We start from the raw sequence: 17292 nt of genomic DNA on the forward strand, positions 1-17292 counted from the left end.
ACACCCCGCGTCCCGCCCTTCCGCCCGTGAGCCGAGCCCTCCCCCTCCCGCATTGGCCAGCCGCGGAACCAGGTCCTCTGCGATTGGCGGGCGCCGAAGCCCCGCCCGCTGCCGTCGCTAAGGGAGGCCCGGAAGGAAGATGGCGGCGGCGGCTGTGAGGGGCATCGGGGGCGGCCTGGGCCGGAGCCTGCGGGAGCTCCGCATCCACCTGTGCCAGCGCTCCCCGGGCAGCCGCGGCGTCAGGTGCGGGCCGGCTGCCGGGCGGCGCTGTGCCCGGGCCGGGGGGAGACGGTGCTCGGCGCTGTACGCCAGCGTAGAGGCTGGGACGCAGCCCCGTGTCGCAGCTGCGTGAAGCCCCAGCTCGCTGGCGGAGGCTCCCCGGGTCCCGGGCGCGCTGTTGAAGCGGCTCTGGGGAGGGGGCTTGGCCGTGCTCCTCCTGCCCCGGGAATCAGACACCCCTCTCTTCCCAGGGACTTCATTGAGCAACACTACGTGACCCTGAAGAAGGCAAACCCGGATTTCCCCATCCTCATTCGCGAATGCTCCGAGGTGCAGCCCAAACTGTGGGCTCGATACGGTAAGTGGGGCAAGAATTATCACTAATTGGCAAGATTCAAGATTTCTTAATGGCATGCTTATCTGTGTGCATTATGGCTGTGTAACCTGGTGGGAGGCACAAAACAGACCCGCTCACTAGGAGGTGTTTGCCAGCTTGTGTCTGTTGTCTCCTACCACCATAAGATGCCTATGCAAAAAAATGTTTTCTGCTTTTTTCTTTCTGGTTTCACTGTATCAGCAGTGTTTTACTGAAGTGTTTGTGAGGATCTGGATGCGTGTGGGTTGAAAGCTCCCAGGTTGCTTTGGGGACGTCACTGCAGCCTCTGGTCAGCTGCATTAAGAGTTAACAAGAAGAGGCAAGCAAGCATGGCACGCTTCATTGGCTAAGGGAGAAACTGAATCACAGGGTAAAGGGAAGGTGGAAGCAGTAACTTGGGCACAGCAAGGCACACTGGAGAGCGCTGGGTGATAAAGGAGGATGGTGGCGGCCAGGGCTGTGGCTCCAGTGACACTGGCCGAAGCCCTGGCAAACCTAAATCAGGGCTTTGGCTGGCCCTTCCAGTAGAAAACGAACAAGGCACCTACTCCCTCTCTCACCTTCTGTCTCTCCTACAGAGTTCGGCAAGGAGAGAAGCGTGCCGCTGAATAACCTAAGTGTGGATGAAGTAGCCAAGGCCTTAGAGAACATTGTGAAAACCAAGGTCTGAAGACGGACAGTAAATCTGCACATGCTGAAGACTTTTTTGATGAGCTTTAATGTTAAACATGTTTATCATTAAGTTATTAATCACATAAAAGCATATGCTCACCCTGAGCTTTGTGTGTTGGGCTTAAAGCTGCAGTGACAAAAGGAGACACTGGAGTAAGCCAGCACATCCAGCAGGGTTTATACACCATCTTCCCAGAAACGAGAGCCTTTCTGCACTGGTTGCAGCACAGCTCTGCCCTGGCCACACATGGCGAGGCATGGAGGAGTGGGCCGGACTTGGTTCCGGCTAGGTGACTGTAAGGACCTTCGGGAGAGGGAGCAGAGAACAGCTGTACTTTGCCAAGGACCCTCATCTGGGACCAACAGCCTTGCGCTGGGGCTTACAGCTGGCTGTTAGACCTCTAACCATCCCTAGGTCGGCGGTGCGTGAAAGCAGAGCACACTGTGAACGGTTTATTCCTCCTTGTGGCACAAGGGCAGGTGGAGGGAAGGGAGACAGCATCACCTAGGAGAGAGCAGGCAATGCAGCGTGCGTGGTACTGACAGCAGAGGCTCCCGCTGGCTGCGAGGCCATGTCCAGCAGTGCTCGCACCCGTTCCTGGAGTTCTGGGGTGCTCCGATGCTGCTCAAGGGCCCGCTGCCCTCCTTGACTGACGAAGTCAACAGCAGCCTGTGTGAGGAGAGAGGGGTAAGAGCTGGCTGCCTCCTGAGAGCTAAGGCAGCTGAGTAGCGACTACAGTTGCTCCTATCCGTCCTGGCCCCACAACTGCCATCGTACACCCCAGGGAGCAGGGCTGGAAAATTCGCCAGAGCCCTACCAGACACCAAAGCCCAGTCAGGTAAATATAGCCGCCCAGATCATTTTAAGCACAGAACTGTGCTTAAACCCTGCACGCTGAACACCTGCAGTCAGTCCCAAGAGCTCTGCGCAGAAACAGGCCTCAGTACCTGGGCTTCTTGCACCCTCTGAGAAGGGGGAACCATTAGCCCATTTTTCCATAGTAGCCCCAAGCTGGGTCTGCCCAGACAGGAGAGTAGGCTGAGGCTGTGGAGAGTTGTAATGGAAATACTACAATTGGTCTGAACGAAGCATCAATGGAAGCGTGTGTGAAAGCAGTGGAAGAAACAGCAGAGCAAGGGTTCAAAGGCAGCCTGTATTACTGTCAGTTGTGTTCCTGATTATCAATAAACCAGAGGAACGTGTTTACATGAAGCCCTGAAAGACTACAGCTGTATCACAGACAACTTGGCAGTGGAAATTCATCTGCTTGACAGCAGGAGGATAGCAAAAAGGGCCCAGCAACAAGGCACGTGCCCTTCTTCTCCCACTTAGCTTGATAGAATGAGGAAAAACAGATGCTAGACAGCAGGCTGGCCTGGAGCATATGGAGCCTGAAGTAAGCACAACTGAAGCAAAACCCCACAATAACCAGCAACTCCTTAAGGGTACAAACAACCTGCCCAAAAAAACACTTTGTCCCTGTCAGTCAAGAGGAACCCCAGAGACATGACAAGGACTTCTGCCTGCTGTGTCACACAGCTGACCCTGGTCCCTCCTCAGGCACAGGTCTGTGTGCTGAGGCGTGCGGGGGCAAGAGTTGGAGTGGGTGAGACCAGCTTTATTTAAATAACCATTCTCATCCCCTGCCATAAGATCTCATGCTGAGCTCTGTGGTGTGAATCCTGCAGCCCTACCTCTGGCCAGTGCAGGAAGAGGAGGTGCAGCAGCTCGAGACACTGCCCCACCACTTCTGAGTCAGTGAGCGTGAGGGTGCCCAGCAGTGGGGGAATCATAGCCTGCCGGTGCAGCTCCTGGCAGTAGGCCGGCCCCTTCTCCGCTATATTGCACAGCACGGTCAGGACCTGGGGGGAGAAGCTGTGACAGTGACCAACCAAAACTCCATTAACGGACAAGGGATTTCTGACAGACTTTGGAGGGCTGCAACCAACCATGCCCTCCCTGAAGGTCAGGCAAGTCATGTTTCCCCAGCTCCATATGCCCACTGATGCCAGCTGGTTTTTGAATGCTCTTTAAAAGCCTTCCTCATCTTCACCGTGCTGGGGCACTGTTCATCCACCCGCCCTGCTCTGGTTTGACTTGGCAGGATCCCTCCCCCAGCAGTCAAGGCCAGACCACCGCTGGTAGAGCATCCTCCAAGAGGAAGGCATTGGGGTCTTCCAAAAGCAGCAGGCAGCAGCTTCCCTCAACCCACTCCAGGTATTGGCAGGCCTGGCACCACGCTAGTGTCCGCCTTGGGTTCCTGCAACAACGGTAGTAGGGACAACGGGGGATCCCTCCTCTGCCGGGACAGGCCTCTGTCAAGGGCAAATAGGGAGGCAGTGACTTTAGCGGAGGCAGATGGGGATGCTAACACAACACAGGATTCTCTGCCAAGCTATTATCACTGTTCCAAGCCAACCTCCAACCTGAGCACTGCACATGCAGAATTCATGTTCCTGAAAGCTGAGTGCTTTTTCCCAGATCTGGGGTACAAGACAAGTTCTTACCAACACGCTCACTGTCTGGGAACATGGCAGGAGCTGCAGCAGGGCCGGGAGCAGGTCCAGGGTTAGCACAGCAGAGCAGAAGAAGGGCTCATCCGCTAGGAGGGGTGGAGGACGAACATGTTAACGAAACCAAGGCCTCAGTGCAGGAGGCAGCTGTAGACAAGGGACAGAGATGGTACATGCCAGTTGCGCTTGGCAAACACGAGGTGTGCTCACAGCACATGACGGGCTCACATGGTGCCAGAGGACAGGTGATCCCTGCCCACTACGTCTTACCAAGTTCAAAACCTATCCTGGGGATTGAATCAAGGTGGCAACACACACAAGGGGAAAGACCTGTTCGATTTCGGAGCGTTTCTGCTGTCGCATCTTAGAAGGGAGAATTTTTCCATCCCAGAGGCATTGCCATGTGCTTGACTTCATGCGCCACCTGGCAGTTCCTCCCGCGCTGACTGTGCCAGGGTGTGGTGTGGCTCTGCTGGGAGGCTCTTTGTGCCACGATCTCTGAGTCTGCCATCGATCGGGGCAGGTCCCAGCAGCAGCAACTCTAGCTCTGCTCCTGGCCACACAGGGACACTCACCCGTAAGGTTGTTCAGCAGCCAGAGACACTCCTGCACAATGAATGGGTGCTCCTGGAAGAAGCACTGCAGGATTATGAACAGGGCCACGAGCAGGCGCTCATCCTGGATCTGGACTTCGCAGCCCACCGTCTCCTCTGCAAGCAGGTTGCTAAGGCACCGCAGCACTGGGCAGACGAGCTGTGACAGTGGGAAACGTAATGTCCTAAAGCTGGACTGCATCCCCACAGCAATGCTGAGGAAGGCAGGAGCCCTGCCTAAGTCTTACCAGCTCCAGGCCCTCGGAAGTGCTTTGGGAGATTTCGGAGGCCAGGTCGAGCAAGAGTGAGGCAAGAGCAGGCATAGCCCCCAGTGATAGCAATATCGCGTTGGCTGTATGGCTGCAAAGGGAAGGGACAACATGGTTGCTCTCTGCACCCAGCCCGGAGACTGCAGCCCTTGCCAAACACCTGAACCTGGAATTGCTTCCTGCCCTCCTGAACCACCACAGACTTCATTCCACATTCGAAGAGCAGCTTGTGTCTGGGCAGGTGCTTTTAGAAAGTTTAAAAGCCCATGGAAAATAGATGAAACCTCAAAGTGGCTCTGGAGACAACCACCCTGGCCCTTCTCCGAGTACCCACGTACACTCCTTTCCCCTCTTTCAAGGTTGCTGAAAGACATGTCACCAAAACAGCCAGGCTGAGGCAGACATAGGTTGCTGGCTGCAGCCAGCCTGACCAGGGGACACTGAGTCAGCCCCATAACCTCGAGGACTCAGGGAGCTTGGGGAGGGCACGGCCAGACAAGGGGAGGCAGTGGAGGGGTTTTCAGAGGACTAGGAACAGCCTTGGGTTACTATCAGCAGTATCACCCTGTAAACAAACTCGACAATCCTGCAAATAGTCCATGTGTGCTAAGATGTGGGACTGGACGTGCCCAGCATGAGAGGGAAATTGCTTTCCCAAAGGAAAAGGGCAAGGGGAGGCAGTCCAGGTCAGAGCCCTCACATGGGACCAGATTGGCAGCAACGGGCTCCACGCAGGCCTGTGCTCTGGCCAACGGAGCCTTTGTGCTTCTGCGTTCGGCTGCCCCAGGGGACTCGAAACAAAAGGAAAAGTGCGTTTACCTACAAATGATGTAGTGGAGACACCAGGCAAACTCCACAGCAGCTCCTGTCCCAGACTTGAGGCCGGAGCAAACCAGTCGAAGCATGTGCTGGGGGAGACTGGAGTCCAGAACCAAGCTGGAGGCAGAAGGGCAGAATTAATGGAGCCACAGGCTGGAGCACAAGCAGGACAGACAACTGACAGGCAAAGATCAGCCCCCCCTGCCAGGCAGGGAGCTGCTCTCCCTCGTGCTGTCCAGGCAGGGCCACAGGCTCCCAAAAGCACCTGGAAGAAACTCTCAGCAAAGGGCTACAGACACGGACACTGCTAAGGTGCAGTGCAAGGCAGCTGCAAGCTCTCAGCAGTCACACACTGGCTGCTTATAAGCCATCAATTAATAAATCCAGACTGCTCAGTTCTCTCTGGCATGGAAAATATCATGCCAGGCACTAACATGCCTGTCCATGGCAGGGCCTTGGGGACACTCAGAACACCTTGGCTGGGGTCACATCTTTGGCACTGGGGACTGTCAAGCTGATCTTTTCCCTGCCAGGAAGAACATGGCCAGAGTTTCCCCATTAGCCCAGTCCGCTCACCACTGTCCTTTACCGAAATACCAAGGCTGTCTGCTCAGATGAGGCTGAAGGAACAGAGCCAAGCCCTGCACCCTGATCTGCATAAAATCTCCATAGTTCTGGTGGGCTTCTGCTCTGAACCATTAATATCACTGCGATGTGAGATGCATCATTGTCCCTGGTGTGCAAATACCATGCTAGGCCCCAGGGCCCATCCTGACAGAGGGTAAGAGGCTCAGACTCACGGTACAATCTCTGTGGGGGCTTCCTTGGCTTGGAGCAGCTGTGACAGGACGTAGCCCAGACCTTCCAGCACAGCCTCATGTGGGGACTGCAATTAAAGAGAACAAAGCTAATTCCACAAAACAGACCTACAGGGAACCCCAGGCACCGGCCGCCATGCTGGGGAAAGGGCGATACCTTTATGTAACGCCAAACCCAGCAGCTAAGAGGCACAGTCTCTCCATGCCTGGGGAAGAAGGGGCAACAGCAGGGGCTGGGAGCGATGGAGCCAGCTCAGGCCTTGTGTGAACAGGCCACAGCAGCTGTGTGGCTCTGGACATTCAGATCTGCGAATGACAGCCCTGCTCACCCTGTGCTGGCCTCATCTGCCTGCTGGACCCAAACCACGCAGTGGGGAGAAGCCTGCAGGTCACTGCGTTAGAGACAGTTTATCTGCAAGCCACAGTTATGCATGTGAGAGATTCAGCTGGAGAAGAGCACAAGGCGGTACTCTGACTCCCTAAATTGGTGTGCGGGAGAGTCCATGCGAGCCCCTCGCCTGTGAAGAGACAGCCCTTTGCTGAGCAGTCTCCACACAGCCACAACTGCAGGGAGGGCTGGTAACTCAGTACTGTCAGACAGTGTCTAAAGGGCACAGGGAAAGGCCTCTTTTGGGGCACAACACGGGAAGAGCCTTGGCAGAGCTATTTCACCCACCTGGATGCAGGATGCCAGTGCCGGAATAATGCCCTGAGGCAGAAGCTGTTTCCTCACGGCCTCGCTTTCTACTACCAGGTTCCCCAGCGTGTACAAACACAGCTCCTGAAACACACCCGAGAGAGCAGGTCACCCCTCCATGATCCTCAGCAGGACCCCGGCCAGCCTGGGTGCCCAGGGCATGGCAGCCAACAGGACTTTGGGGCCCTGCTTCCTGGGCCATGCTTCCCCAGAGCGGGGCAGAAGCTGTCTCCAGAGGGGCAAACACAAGTGGATGAAACTGGACTCTCTCAGCTAGACTGGCTTCAGTTTATCCTTGTTCTCTTACTCAGGCTGGGACTGGCAGAACATCTGATCATTTCCATTTCAGAGGTTTTCCAGGCCTCTTATTCCCATCACATTTCTTGGACACATTCCAGGGTATCCTCTTGGAGGCTGCCTATGTGCTGCATTAAAATGTGATGATTGTCTTGGAGTTAGTCCCCATCTTGTCCCTTAGCTCCGATCCTGTCTGCTCCTCAGAGAAGCACTGCATGCCAGGCAAGGCTCTCTGCTCCACAGCTCATGCGCGGTTCCTTCCCTAAACTGACCACTCACTTCAAATACTGGCTGAGTGGCACAGCCCTCCCCTCCACCATCAAGGGCTCTGCAGGGATCTCCCGCTGCCTCTGTGCTGCCCATTTGCTGAGCCCAGGCAGTGCTCTCACAGGTCCAGCCCCCACAGGCACTGGCTGACCCAGCTGGTAAAACACACAGGTGCCCCAAAGCTAGTCCAACTGTTCACTCCTTCGCCTGGATCAAACTCCATGGTTTGGAGAGACAAGCACCCTGCTCTTCCTCTCCACCTGGATGAAAGCTGTCTGTATTTTGCTTGACAGGTCAGCCAACAAAGTATCCGTCCTCTCATCTCAGCCTGCAACTGCTCATGTCTTTCAGTAGCTCCTTGCAAGCAATCCAAGGTCTTTTAAACATCTGAAACAACCTGCATCACCTGGTTCTTGGTGCACAGACACCAAGCCCCCAGACCTGATGATAGAGTCCAAGTGCCACAACCCACAGTCCCCCTGAAGATGTAGCTCTGAGCTGGAAAGGGCAGCTGCTCCTGGGGCTGCAGGGAGGAACCCACTGCAAGTGGGACAAACCACTGCAAATGACAGAGCCCAGGATGCAGTTTACCTCATTAAATATATCAGGAGCGTGGCCAGCAGAGCGAGAAATGGGGTTATCCCCTCTGCTTGGCACTGGGGAGGCCACACGGGTGGTGGGCCCAGTCTGGAGCCCCCAGGTCAGGAGAGGTGGAGGCTGCCAGAGTAGCTGGGACATGGGGCAAAGGACTACAAGAAGGGTGGTGGGTGGTGGGCTGGGTTCGCCTGGCCGAGACAAAGCTCGGGAGGATATACATGAGCAGCCAGCAGCCACCTGGAAGGAGGTGCAAACATGATAGGGCTAACTCCTCTTGGTTTTGGGCCAGGACACAGAGAGGGAGGTTTTTCGTGCGTGTGGGTTTCCAAGACTCAGTCAGACAAAGCCACAGCTGCCCTGGGCTAGTGCTGGGGACAGTCCTGCTCTGAGGGGGAGGTTGGACTAGAGACTTCCAGAGGGTCCCTTCCCACCAGCACTTCTGTGTGAGCTCTATTAGGCCAAGGCCGGCCAAAATAGGCCCTACTGAAACCCCACGGCTACCAAAGGAGCATCAGGAGTGAGAGCCCTGGCAAACACAGGCCTGGATCTTACCGTGAACTCAACGCTGTGTCCCGAGAGGTAGGTCAGGAGATAGGAGGTCACCGGCAGACATGCCTCAGCCACAGCAGGGTCGCTGGAGTGGGAGAGCTCATGGAGACAGCGAGCTGCCTCCATCTGCATGTCGGCCAGGCTGCTGGTGAACAGTCCAATGAGCATCCGAACACTGCCATCCAGCCTGGAGGAACCCAAAGGGTGCTGTTACCTCCCGTCTTCCCATCCTCAGCCATGCCCCAACATGTCCATGCAAAGAGGGGGACAAAGGACCACTCTGGGCATAGCCTCAATAACACTGCTTTGGGCCAGCAGCCACAGCATCAGACTTGGGCTGACCTGACAAATTGTTGCTGTGTCTCCTTATTCTGCAGAGCCCAGCGGAGACGGCTCAGCGATCTTTTCCTGTCCTCTGAACCTCTCTGCATGCCTCTGAGCAGTTCCAAAACCTGCCAGAAGACAAAGAGACGGGTGAATTTCAAGCAGGGCCAGAGTAAAGATTTCATCCTGTTAACCCCGGAAGCAAAGAAATCCAGGGCACAACTGCAGATGGTCACGACGGATCTTGGCACTTCTCATGGTAACTGTGTCTCACAGCGACTGAGAAAACACTCCCAACCCCTCCCCAGCCGCACAGGCTCCTCAGCATGCCCGGAGCCTGGGGAAGAGCCCCAGGGATCTCCATCATCATGCAGAAGGTCATGTTCTTCACCTCCTCCTCCGTGAGGGGGTCCGGCACGATCTCCACTCCATCCTGCCTGCCCTCTGCCGCGGGGTCTTCCCGCAGAAGCCGCTTGCTGACCAGCTGCTCCTGCCGCCGGGCCTTCCTGAGAACTGCAATCAGACCGGTCCCCGTTACCACCCGCTTATGGCAGGGCACGTTTCGATCCCACCAAACAGCCTCAGTCTTTTTAATGGGGAGAAGCTGCCGGTTCCTTCTTGTACGAGCTAGGAGGGATGCAGGAGGCAAGGACCAAGTTTGAACCTCGCACCCCACGGGACTTTGAGGCCTGGGGCTGGGTGCAGACTGGGAGCTGCACGGCAGTGCACGAGGCCACGGCGGCCAGGCAGAGAGCCAGGAGAGCCTGATGGTGGCACCGGGGCTGCACTGGGAGGGCCCCAGGGCTGGTTTTATGCAGGGCAGACCTCGAAAAACCCGACCTACAGGGAGAGAACTGAGGAAACGGGCCACGTGGATAAAAGAAGGACGTAAAACACCACCCCAAATCTGCAGGGAGCCCTGGGACGCCAACCCGTGGGACCTGCTTGCGCACCTCCCCGGGGATGCACGGCGCCCAGTGGGGAAGCTGGACGGGGCGAGGGTCCCTGGGGACCGCGCGGTCTGTTTCGGTCCTGCCGCGGGGCAGTCGGTGGCTCTCGGTGCCCTGTGTTACCCCAGTGACCCTCCGTCCCCTCCGCCCTCACCCCGGTTTCTCCCCGCTCCCCTTATCACCACTGTCCCCCTTTCACCGGGGACCGACCGGGCGCAACGGGGCGAGACGTGGCCGGCGACGGGGCCTGACCGGCAGCTCCCTCCAGAAGCACCTCCAGGGACCGGATCGTCCCCCCGGTCCCCCGTCATCCCCGGTCCACGGGCCAACCCAGCCCCGGGGCCCCCGGGTCACTCACGGGCCCCACCAGCCCCGGGTGCCCCGGCCGGCCCGGCCCGACGGCTCCAGGGCCCGGCCCTGCGGGGCCGCCCGCCCTGCCCCGCCTCCGCCCGGGCCGCTTCCCCGGCTCCCGACCTGCCTCTCGCTCCCGCCGCCGGGCGCGCAGCTCCTCCAGGCCGCGGCCGCTGGCCCGGGCCCGGCACCGCCTCCAGCCCCACATGGCGGCGGGGAAGCGGCGGCGGGGCGGGGCCGGGAGGGAGAGAGAGGGGCGGGGCCGGGAGGGGGGCGGGAACGCGGCGGAGCGGGGGCGGGAGCGGGAGGGAGTGGGGCGGGGCGGAGGGCGGGGCCTGGAGGGAGGGAGCGGGGAAGGGGGCGGGGCGGAGGGGGGCGGGGCCGGGAGAGGGGCGGGAACGCGGCGGAGCGGGGGCGGGAGCGGGAGGGAGTGGGGCGGGGCTGAGGGCGGGGCCTGGAGGGAGGGAGCGGGGAAGGGGGCGGGGCGGAGGGGGGCGGGGCCGGGAGAGGGGCGGGAACGCGGCGGGGCGGGGGCGGGAGCGGGAGGGAGCGGGGACGGGGCGGGGCCGGGAGGGAGCGGGGCGGGGCGGAGGGCGGGGCCGGGAGGGAGGGAGCGGGGAGAGGAGGGGCGGAGCGGGGCGGGGCGGAGGGGGGCCGGGAGAGGGGCGGGAACGCGGCGGGGCGGGGCCGGGAGGGAGCGGGGCGGGGCGCGGGCGGGTCCCGGTGCCGCGGGGCGCCTCGCTGGGGAGCTGGCGGGCTCCGTCCGCCCGGCCCTGCCCGGGCCTCCTGCCGTTGGCACAGCGTTATCCCGGCGGGAGCCCCCGGGAAGGCAGGGCCCCCTCGGTGCCCGGTAGCAGGGCTGGTCCCTCTGTCCCCCTCGTGCCGTATGGCCGTATGTCCACACCGGGGGGGGCCCAGGCAGCCATAACCCCTTTCCCATGATCCTGCTTCCTTACGGCCCCATTCGGGCCCGCGGGGTGGTGGAAGTGTCCTGGTGCCCGGGCGGTGGGGACAGCTCTTCTGCTGAGCGCGGGGTGCGAGCCAAGGTGCCATTCCTGCTCCCGGCCAGGCAGCAGGGACGTCCAGGCTGAGGTCTGGCTGTCGGGGGGGCATAAAGACGTGAAACATCAGCCCGTCCAAGGACAGGCTTTTGCTGAGATGCCAACAGGTCATCCCTTTACTACGGCTTAATAAAGCAGCCGGGCCATGGCCGGGGCAAACGGAGGAGCCCTGTTCGGCCACAGAGATCGTGTGGTGGCCATCTCCACGTAAGCACTCTTCCGTGACCTCCGCAGGTTTCCTCACATGGCAATACGGATGTGAGCGTACACGGGTGATGGAAACTACCAAGAGGATGAACTCTAGCCTTGCAGGGCTGAAACCAGGCAGTCTCCAGGCTCAGGCAAGGTTTCCGTCTCCACGGGGGTGGACTGCATTCTCGATGAATCCAGAAAAGCCCAGAGACTCACCAGCAACATAAGACAATGGGTTTCAGTGTCCTGGGATCTGCCCCGGCAGAAATTACAGCCAGAAGGATGTCATTCAAAGGACAGGTGCAAAATCAAATGTCTTTGAAGCTGAATGTGGCTGACTGCTAAGGAGATGGAAGAGCTTAGTTTTCACAAGAAACTGTTTGGGCAAATTTGCAGCAGATAGCAAGAATAGAGAGTTAAAAAGTACCAGACCCAGAGAGTTAGAAGCACTGATTTCACTAAGGGAAGTAGTGAGGAGAACTCAAAAAGGCTGCTACAACTTTTCAGCAATTTACATGGAAGTGGTTTCATGTAACCCAAGAATGGAGAAGGAGAATTGCTGGATTGCTCAAGAAAAGGAAGTGAAATTAGTGCAACATTGAGCCCGCAATGCTGAGAGCAAGAAAAGGAACTGCCATGCACGTAACAACTGGAAGGAGATCTTCCCTTTGCCTGCCCCAGAAAGACAGTGCCAGAGAGCCTGGACTGGGCATCCCGGTCCCCAGAGGTTCTTGTGCTGATCATGTCTTCCTGCTGGGTCACATCAACAACAAACCAGGAAATGCGTCTTCCAGCTGTGCTGATTCATTGTCTTTCTAAAATCTTTTAGCGACATAGAGAAACCCTTGTGGAGGAAAACCAGAATCTTTCAAAATGCCCAGTGATCTCTGCTCACCGACTGGCAGCATTAAAATTTGGAGCAGGCACTGCCACCAGTAATTACCTCTGGAGCACAGGGCAGAGGGTGTAGTTTCCTTGGCCAAGCCAAGGAGCCAGCTTGCCAAGGACACCTGACCTTGGGTGAAGAAGTGCCCTTTGCAGCACTGGGCTGTGTAGTGTGGAGCAGGTTGTGTGAGAGGCTGATGGGGACGAAGAATATTTTGTCAGTAGATGTCCCCATCCTACGTGGGACACAGGGATCCAGGGACTGTCTGGAGGCAGGGTGTGACAATCCTTCTTCACTGGCAGCTGCAGGGTGCTGACCACCCAGGAGACTCGGTTGCATTCAGGTCACCCCAACCCCACTGTTCCCCAATCCTTCCTAGGAAAGCTGGAACTATTGGCACTTAGACCAACACCCCTCCCTGCCCGCAGCCAAGGGCAGCTGTAATTATCCGAGAGCCCTTTGCTGCAGGGAAGTGGAGCAGAAGTGACTTGGGGCGGTTGCTTTCCAAGGCACAGGAGGCCCCGTCATGCTCAGGAAGTTCCTCATCAGGAGCGGTGCAGCACCCGGGAGCCTGCTGCCACATGTCTGCTAGCCCCGGGCGCGTGGATCAAGGCGGGTGGTGCAGGGGGGATTTGCTAAACACAAGCAAGACAGGGCTGCAAAAGAGGAAGCAGCAACTGGAAGACACCTGCGGGCTGTGAAGTCTCCTTAGGCTGGAGGCAGGGGAAGATCTGGCTCTGGAGAGCAGAGCACTTGCAGAGCCTTTGGCACCTGAACCTAGGAGCTGGCAGCAGCAAGAGGAAACAGCCACAGCGCAGGGAAAGATTTCAGTCGTGACCTGGCCGGTGAGTCCCTGGACAACCCACCCTTGCTTAATGCTGCTTCCCTGGTGAGGGGAGGCTTCATGCAAGTGCTTCTTTGCACTAGGAGGATAGTTTTTCCCTCAGAGGGTGGTGCAGCCCCATGACGGCACAGAGCGGTGGGGAGATCTCTGTCCTCGGAGGTTTTTGAGACTCAGCCAGACAAAGCTGTGGCAAGCGTGGGCTAGTGCCAGCAACAGACCTGCTCCAAGCAGGAGTTTGGACTGGAGGCGCCCAAAGGCCCCTTCCCACCACTTCTAGGGGTCCTCGATGGAACTGAGGCAGCACAGTCTTAGGAGCTTTTAGTCTTTGACTGCTGCTTTTTTGCAAGCTGTTAATAAGACTCTCCCTTCAGCTGGGCAGAAAAGCAATACTCAGTGCTGACAGGGTCATTAGAGAGCCTCAGAAATGATTTCCTACTGTTCCCTTGGCAGCTGGTAATGAATCAAATTCCTGTGTGAGAAAGAGGAAAATATGAAGCCCTCTGCTGCAATTTCCTGTCCCAGATTGCGCAGAGCACCATGCAAAAACACAGAGCTGTGGCTCTCCCGTCTTGCAAACTGATAGATCGGGCTTTGTTGTGCATTGCTCGGCATTTCTAGTTTTTCCCGATCCTCAAAATTTGCCGGTCACTTAGTAACAGGAGGCTCTGCAGCAGGGTGGCCCCAGCATGAAACTTGTGTGGGGCCCAGAAGCCGCTGCCTCAGGGGGAGCCCCCCGTCTCTGCGTCTCAGCCCCATCTTGCTGAAATCCTGCTTTTGGGGTTGGGTCAGAGCAGTGCCACCGACTCGGCGCTGAGGAGCAGGTGGCACACGTGTAGCTCTCGGGTGTTTCACCACTGGTTTCAAAGGGCTGAGAGCTTTGTGCTGGGTAACCGGTGACCAGCCACACGGGTGCTGACGGAGGGTGCTGGACCCACACGAAGGGCAGTGGGGCAGGTGTGAGGAGGGCAGCTCCGTCTCCATGAGGCTGTCCCGTTGCTGAGGTTCTCCTGTGCTGAGCAGGCCCAAATCAGCCCTTGCCATCCCTCGCGTGTTCCTCTCTGCTGCCACTGCCATAGCAGAGTGCTGCCTTTCACCATTACTCTCCTCATTTCTAGGCTGTTTGCCATGAATGCGGCTATCCTCCTTCTGCTGGGGCTGAGCCTGGTGGAGGGAGAAGGCAGGTGCTTTTTCAACCGCACTGAGGAGCATTGCATGTGCCGCAGCCTGTCCGAGGAGAGCCTGGGGAGCATCATTCAGTGCCTCCCGGCCTCTGTCGTGGAGTTTTGGGGGGGAGACCTGGAGAGGTATGCAGCCTTACCCATTAGCGACCTGCAGCCCTCCACCATTGACATGCTGGAAACCCTCAGCATCAGGAAACTCATCTTTGGTGACCTCCTGGTGCCTGAGGTCCTCCTCGCCCGGGTCTTGAAGTTCTTTTCCTACACCCAAGTGCAGGAGCTGGTGTTTGAGAGCTGCAGTTTTGTGGGGAGAAGCAACTGGACCGAAATGGCCGGGAAGGAATTGCCCGTGTTGACCCTGAGCTTCCACAATGTGACATCAGCCCCTCTGACAGGCCACGAGCAGGGCTTCTCCAGCCTGAGCAGCTGGCTGGAGACCCTACAGGAGCTGACAATCACCAGCTCCCATGTCACCGCCCTGCCCTGTGCTGTTGGCAGGGTGTTCAGAGCTCTGCGCTCCCTGGACATGGCGCGAAACAGCCTCAGGGATGACAGCTTGACGCCCGCTTTCTGCGAGGGCGCGTTCCCACAGCTCCAGCTACTGAGTCTGCAATGCAACAACCTGACATCCTACCACAGTGTGTGTGAGAGCCTGCAGCTGCTGCACGAGCTCCAGCATTTAGACATCAGCCAAAACAAGCTCATTGCTGGTCCAGCCTCCTCCTGCCAGTGGCCAATGTCCCTCCGAATCTTTAACTTGTCTGGCACTGGCTTGGATGAAGTCCTCACACCTCTGCCTCCCAGTCTAGAAGTGTTGGACATGAGCTGCAACCACCTCCGTACTTTAGACATCTCTCTTGGCTCCCTGAAGACGCTCCTCCTCAGCCAAAACATGCTGCAAGATGCCTCCTTCATCAGGAATTACCCCATGTTGGAAGTCCTCCATCTAGATGACAATTTGATCCCAGAGCTGCCACGGGATGAGCTGCAGCTCCTGGGGCACCTGAGGGACGTGGCTGCAGCTGACAACCCCTACAACTGCTCATGCTCCGGGGCTGGGGGAATCCAGATGCTGGCAGCAATGGTGCACCTTGGGCCGGCCTGGCCCTGGGACTATGTGTGCCACTCACCCCCTCACTACCAGGGCTTTCTGGTGAAGGATGTGCCTGTCTCGGTACTGCAGTGCAACAGTGCTGCGGTGATCACTCCCATCTGCATTATCCTTGCCTTACTCTGTGTGGCCGGAGCAGTCTACCTGGCTAAATCCAGGTACAGGCTGTTCTAGGCCTGCCACAGGGCTGTGAAGAGGGTGTAGGACCATTTCCACCAGCACTTCCCTTACAGCATCTCGGCCATGGCACATTCAGCTCCAGGGGCTGCAAGTCTGGGAGCTGCCCATGGGAAGTCTCACAGGACCCTGATGTGCTGGTGGGAAACTCTCTGGGGTCCTCAGTCCAGCCTCCTCTATGGAGCAGGACTGTCCTAGGCATTAGCTCAGGGTGGCCACAGTTTTGTCTGGCCAAGTCTTGGAAAGCCCCAAGAATGGAGTTTGCCCTCGTGCTCTGTCCCAGGGCTGCACCTCCTAGAGAGGAAGCCTGAACCTCACAAGTCCTAGTTTGCACCCGTTGCCCCTGTGGTCTCGTCTGCCCCAAGCAAGAGCAGTTTGGCTCCATCATGCTTTCACTTCCCTCCAAGTAGCTACAGGCTCCTCTTAGACCCGCTGAGGCTCCTCTTGGCCAGACGATCCCAGCCCAGCTCCCCCCACCTCTCTTGTAGACCTGTGCCACTCGGCACAGTTGTCCTGGCAGCCTCCGCAGGTCCCTCTCCTGCTCCTTCACCTCTCCTGACCTGGGGGTTGCAGACTAGGCCATGTCTGTAAGGATGTCTGTTTTGTGAGGATATCTGCTTAATTGCTATTCAGCATAAGAGAAAAAACACAAGAAAGGAAAAGTGATAAATTAAACACCCACATACACAAACCCTATGAGCAGGAGATAACGGAGACAGCAACAAAGACTGGAGCTCTCAAGGCACTGGTGGGTGACCATCTGCAGTGTGACCTCGAAGAAGTTCAACCGCAAACTTTATAACTGCTAAGAAAACAGGTTTATTCTGGATTATCAGAATGGGTCTCGGGAAAGACCAAACTGGTTATGGGATGTTGAGGGGGGTTATGGGAGTGTGCAAAACTTACTGTAGGATGTTTAAGAGAAGTATCAAAGCTGAAAGGGAGGGGTCATGGTGAGTGGCTGGGGAAGGAACAAGCACGGGAAAAAAGAGAGGATGGGGAAGAAAAGGGGCTGGTCACAGGTAAGCAGGGCTGGTCAAGGTGCTTGTCTGGCTGAGCCCTGCACCTGTTCCCCACATTTTCTGTGTGACCTCCCTCTCTATGCTTTGTGCATGTGTGTGTGTATTGGTTGTGTTACCTGCTAGCAAACACAAGCTGGACGACCCATTGAGTAGGAAACCAGAATCTAGAAAGACCCAAGGTCAGAACTGGAGACTGGATAAATCAGGCCCAGGGTTCAGGCATGAGTCCTGGATGTTTTTGGGGTCTACTGAGGGGTTCCAGGGCCTGCGGGTGTGCATGTACCTGGGGATTGAGGGTATGTGCCACCAGCGAGTGTCAGTCCTGATGTCAGTCCTTTTGTGCTTTCTTGGTATGACTGATTTCAAATAAATGTGGTTCCATGGTTTGTGGTTGCTCCTGGTGTCTAGAAAGCCTACACGATGGTCCAGGGTCCCTCCTCTCCTGTTCCCAGCTTGCAAGGATGTCATTTGTGGAGCTGGGAGCATACTAAAGGCTGGCAAGCGGGGCC

At 57.5% G+C, this 17292-nt stretch overlaps 2 protein-coding genes across 4 annotated transcripts; one reads left to right on the top strand and one right to left on the bottom strand.

Moving 5' to 3' along the window:
* The first annotated feature begins 112 nt into the window (after nt 1–112).
* On the top strand, nt 113–1372 carry NDUFA2 (NADH:ubiquinone oxidoreductase subunit A2). The gene is made up of 3 exons (XM_067304717.1): nt 113–243; nt 471–577; nt 1174–1372. The coding sequence occupies exons 1-3, from the start codon at nt 140–142 to the stop codon at nt 1263–1265; spliced, it is 303 nt and encodes a 100-aa protein (XP_067160818.1). The 5' UTR covers nt 113–139; the 3' UTR covers nt 1266–1372.
* TMCO6 (transmembrane and coiled-coil domains 6) lies at nt 1295–10546 on the bottom strand. Of its 3 annotated transcripts, none has more exons than XM_067304714.1 (12): nt 10436–10546; nt 9403–9524; nt 9030–9139; nt 8691–8874; nt 6957–7061; nt 6263–6348; nt 5463–5579; nt 4623–4734; nt 4357–4534; nt 3776–3870; nt 2963–3130; nt 1295–1937 (listed from the first exon to the last, which is right to left on the bottom strand). In XM_067304714.1, exons 1-12 carry the CDS (start codon nt 10518–10520, stop codon nt 1773–1775), a joined length of 1527 nt encoding a protein of 508 aa, XP_067160815.1. In that variant the 5' UTR covers nt 10521–10546; the 3' UTR covers nt 1295–1772. The 3 variants fall into 3 exon arrangements, with proteins under 3 accessions (XP_067160815.1, XP_067160817.1, XP_067160816.1); XM_067304716.1 differs by having other exon boundaries at nt 10440–10512; XM_067304715.1 differs by lacking the exon at nt 2963–3130.
* Nucleotides 10547–17292: the final 6746 nt, after the last annotated feature.

The sequence above is a fragment of the Apteryx mantelli genome, chromosome 14, assembly GCF_036417845.1.
Source record: "Apteryx mantelli isolate bAptMan1 chromosome 14, bAptMan1.hap1, whole genome shotgun sequence".
Taxonomy (NCBI): domain Eukaryota; kingdom Metazoa; phylum Chordata; class Aves; order Apterygiformes; family Apterygidae; genus Apteryx; species Apteryx mantelli.

Coding starts and splice junctions, on each gene's coding strand:
- NDUFA2 (XM_067304717.1), top strand. CDS start 140: ATGGCGGCGGCGGCTGTGAGGGGCATCGGGGGCGGCCTGGGCCGGAGC. Junction 244..470: donor CCGGGCAGCCGCGGCGTCAG/GTGCGGGCCGGC, acceptor CTCTCTTCCCAG/GGACTTCATTGAGCAACACT. Junction 578..1,173: donor CAAACTGTGGGCTCGATACG/GTAAGTGGGGCA, acceptor TCTCTCCTACAG/AGTTCGGCAAGGAGAGAAGC.
- TMCO6 (XM_067304714.1), bottom strand. CDS start 10,520: ATGTGGGGCTGGAGGCGGTGCCGGGCCCGGGCCAGCGGCCGCGGCCTG. Junction 7,062..8,690: donor GACACAGCGTTGAGTTCACG/GTAAGATCCAGG, acceptor GGTGTGTTTCAG/GAGCTGTGTTTGTACACGCT. Junction 3,871..4,356: donor GCTGCTGAACAACCTTACGG/GTGAGTGTCCCT, acceptor CACCCCTCCTAG/CGGATGAGCCCTTCTTCTGC.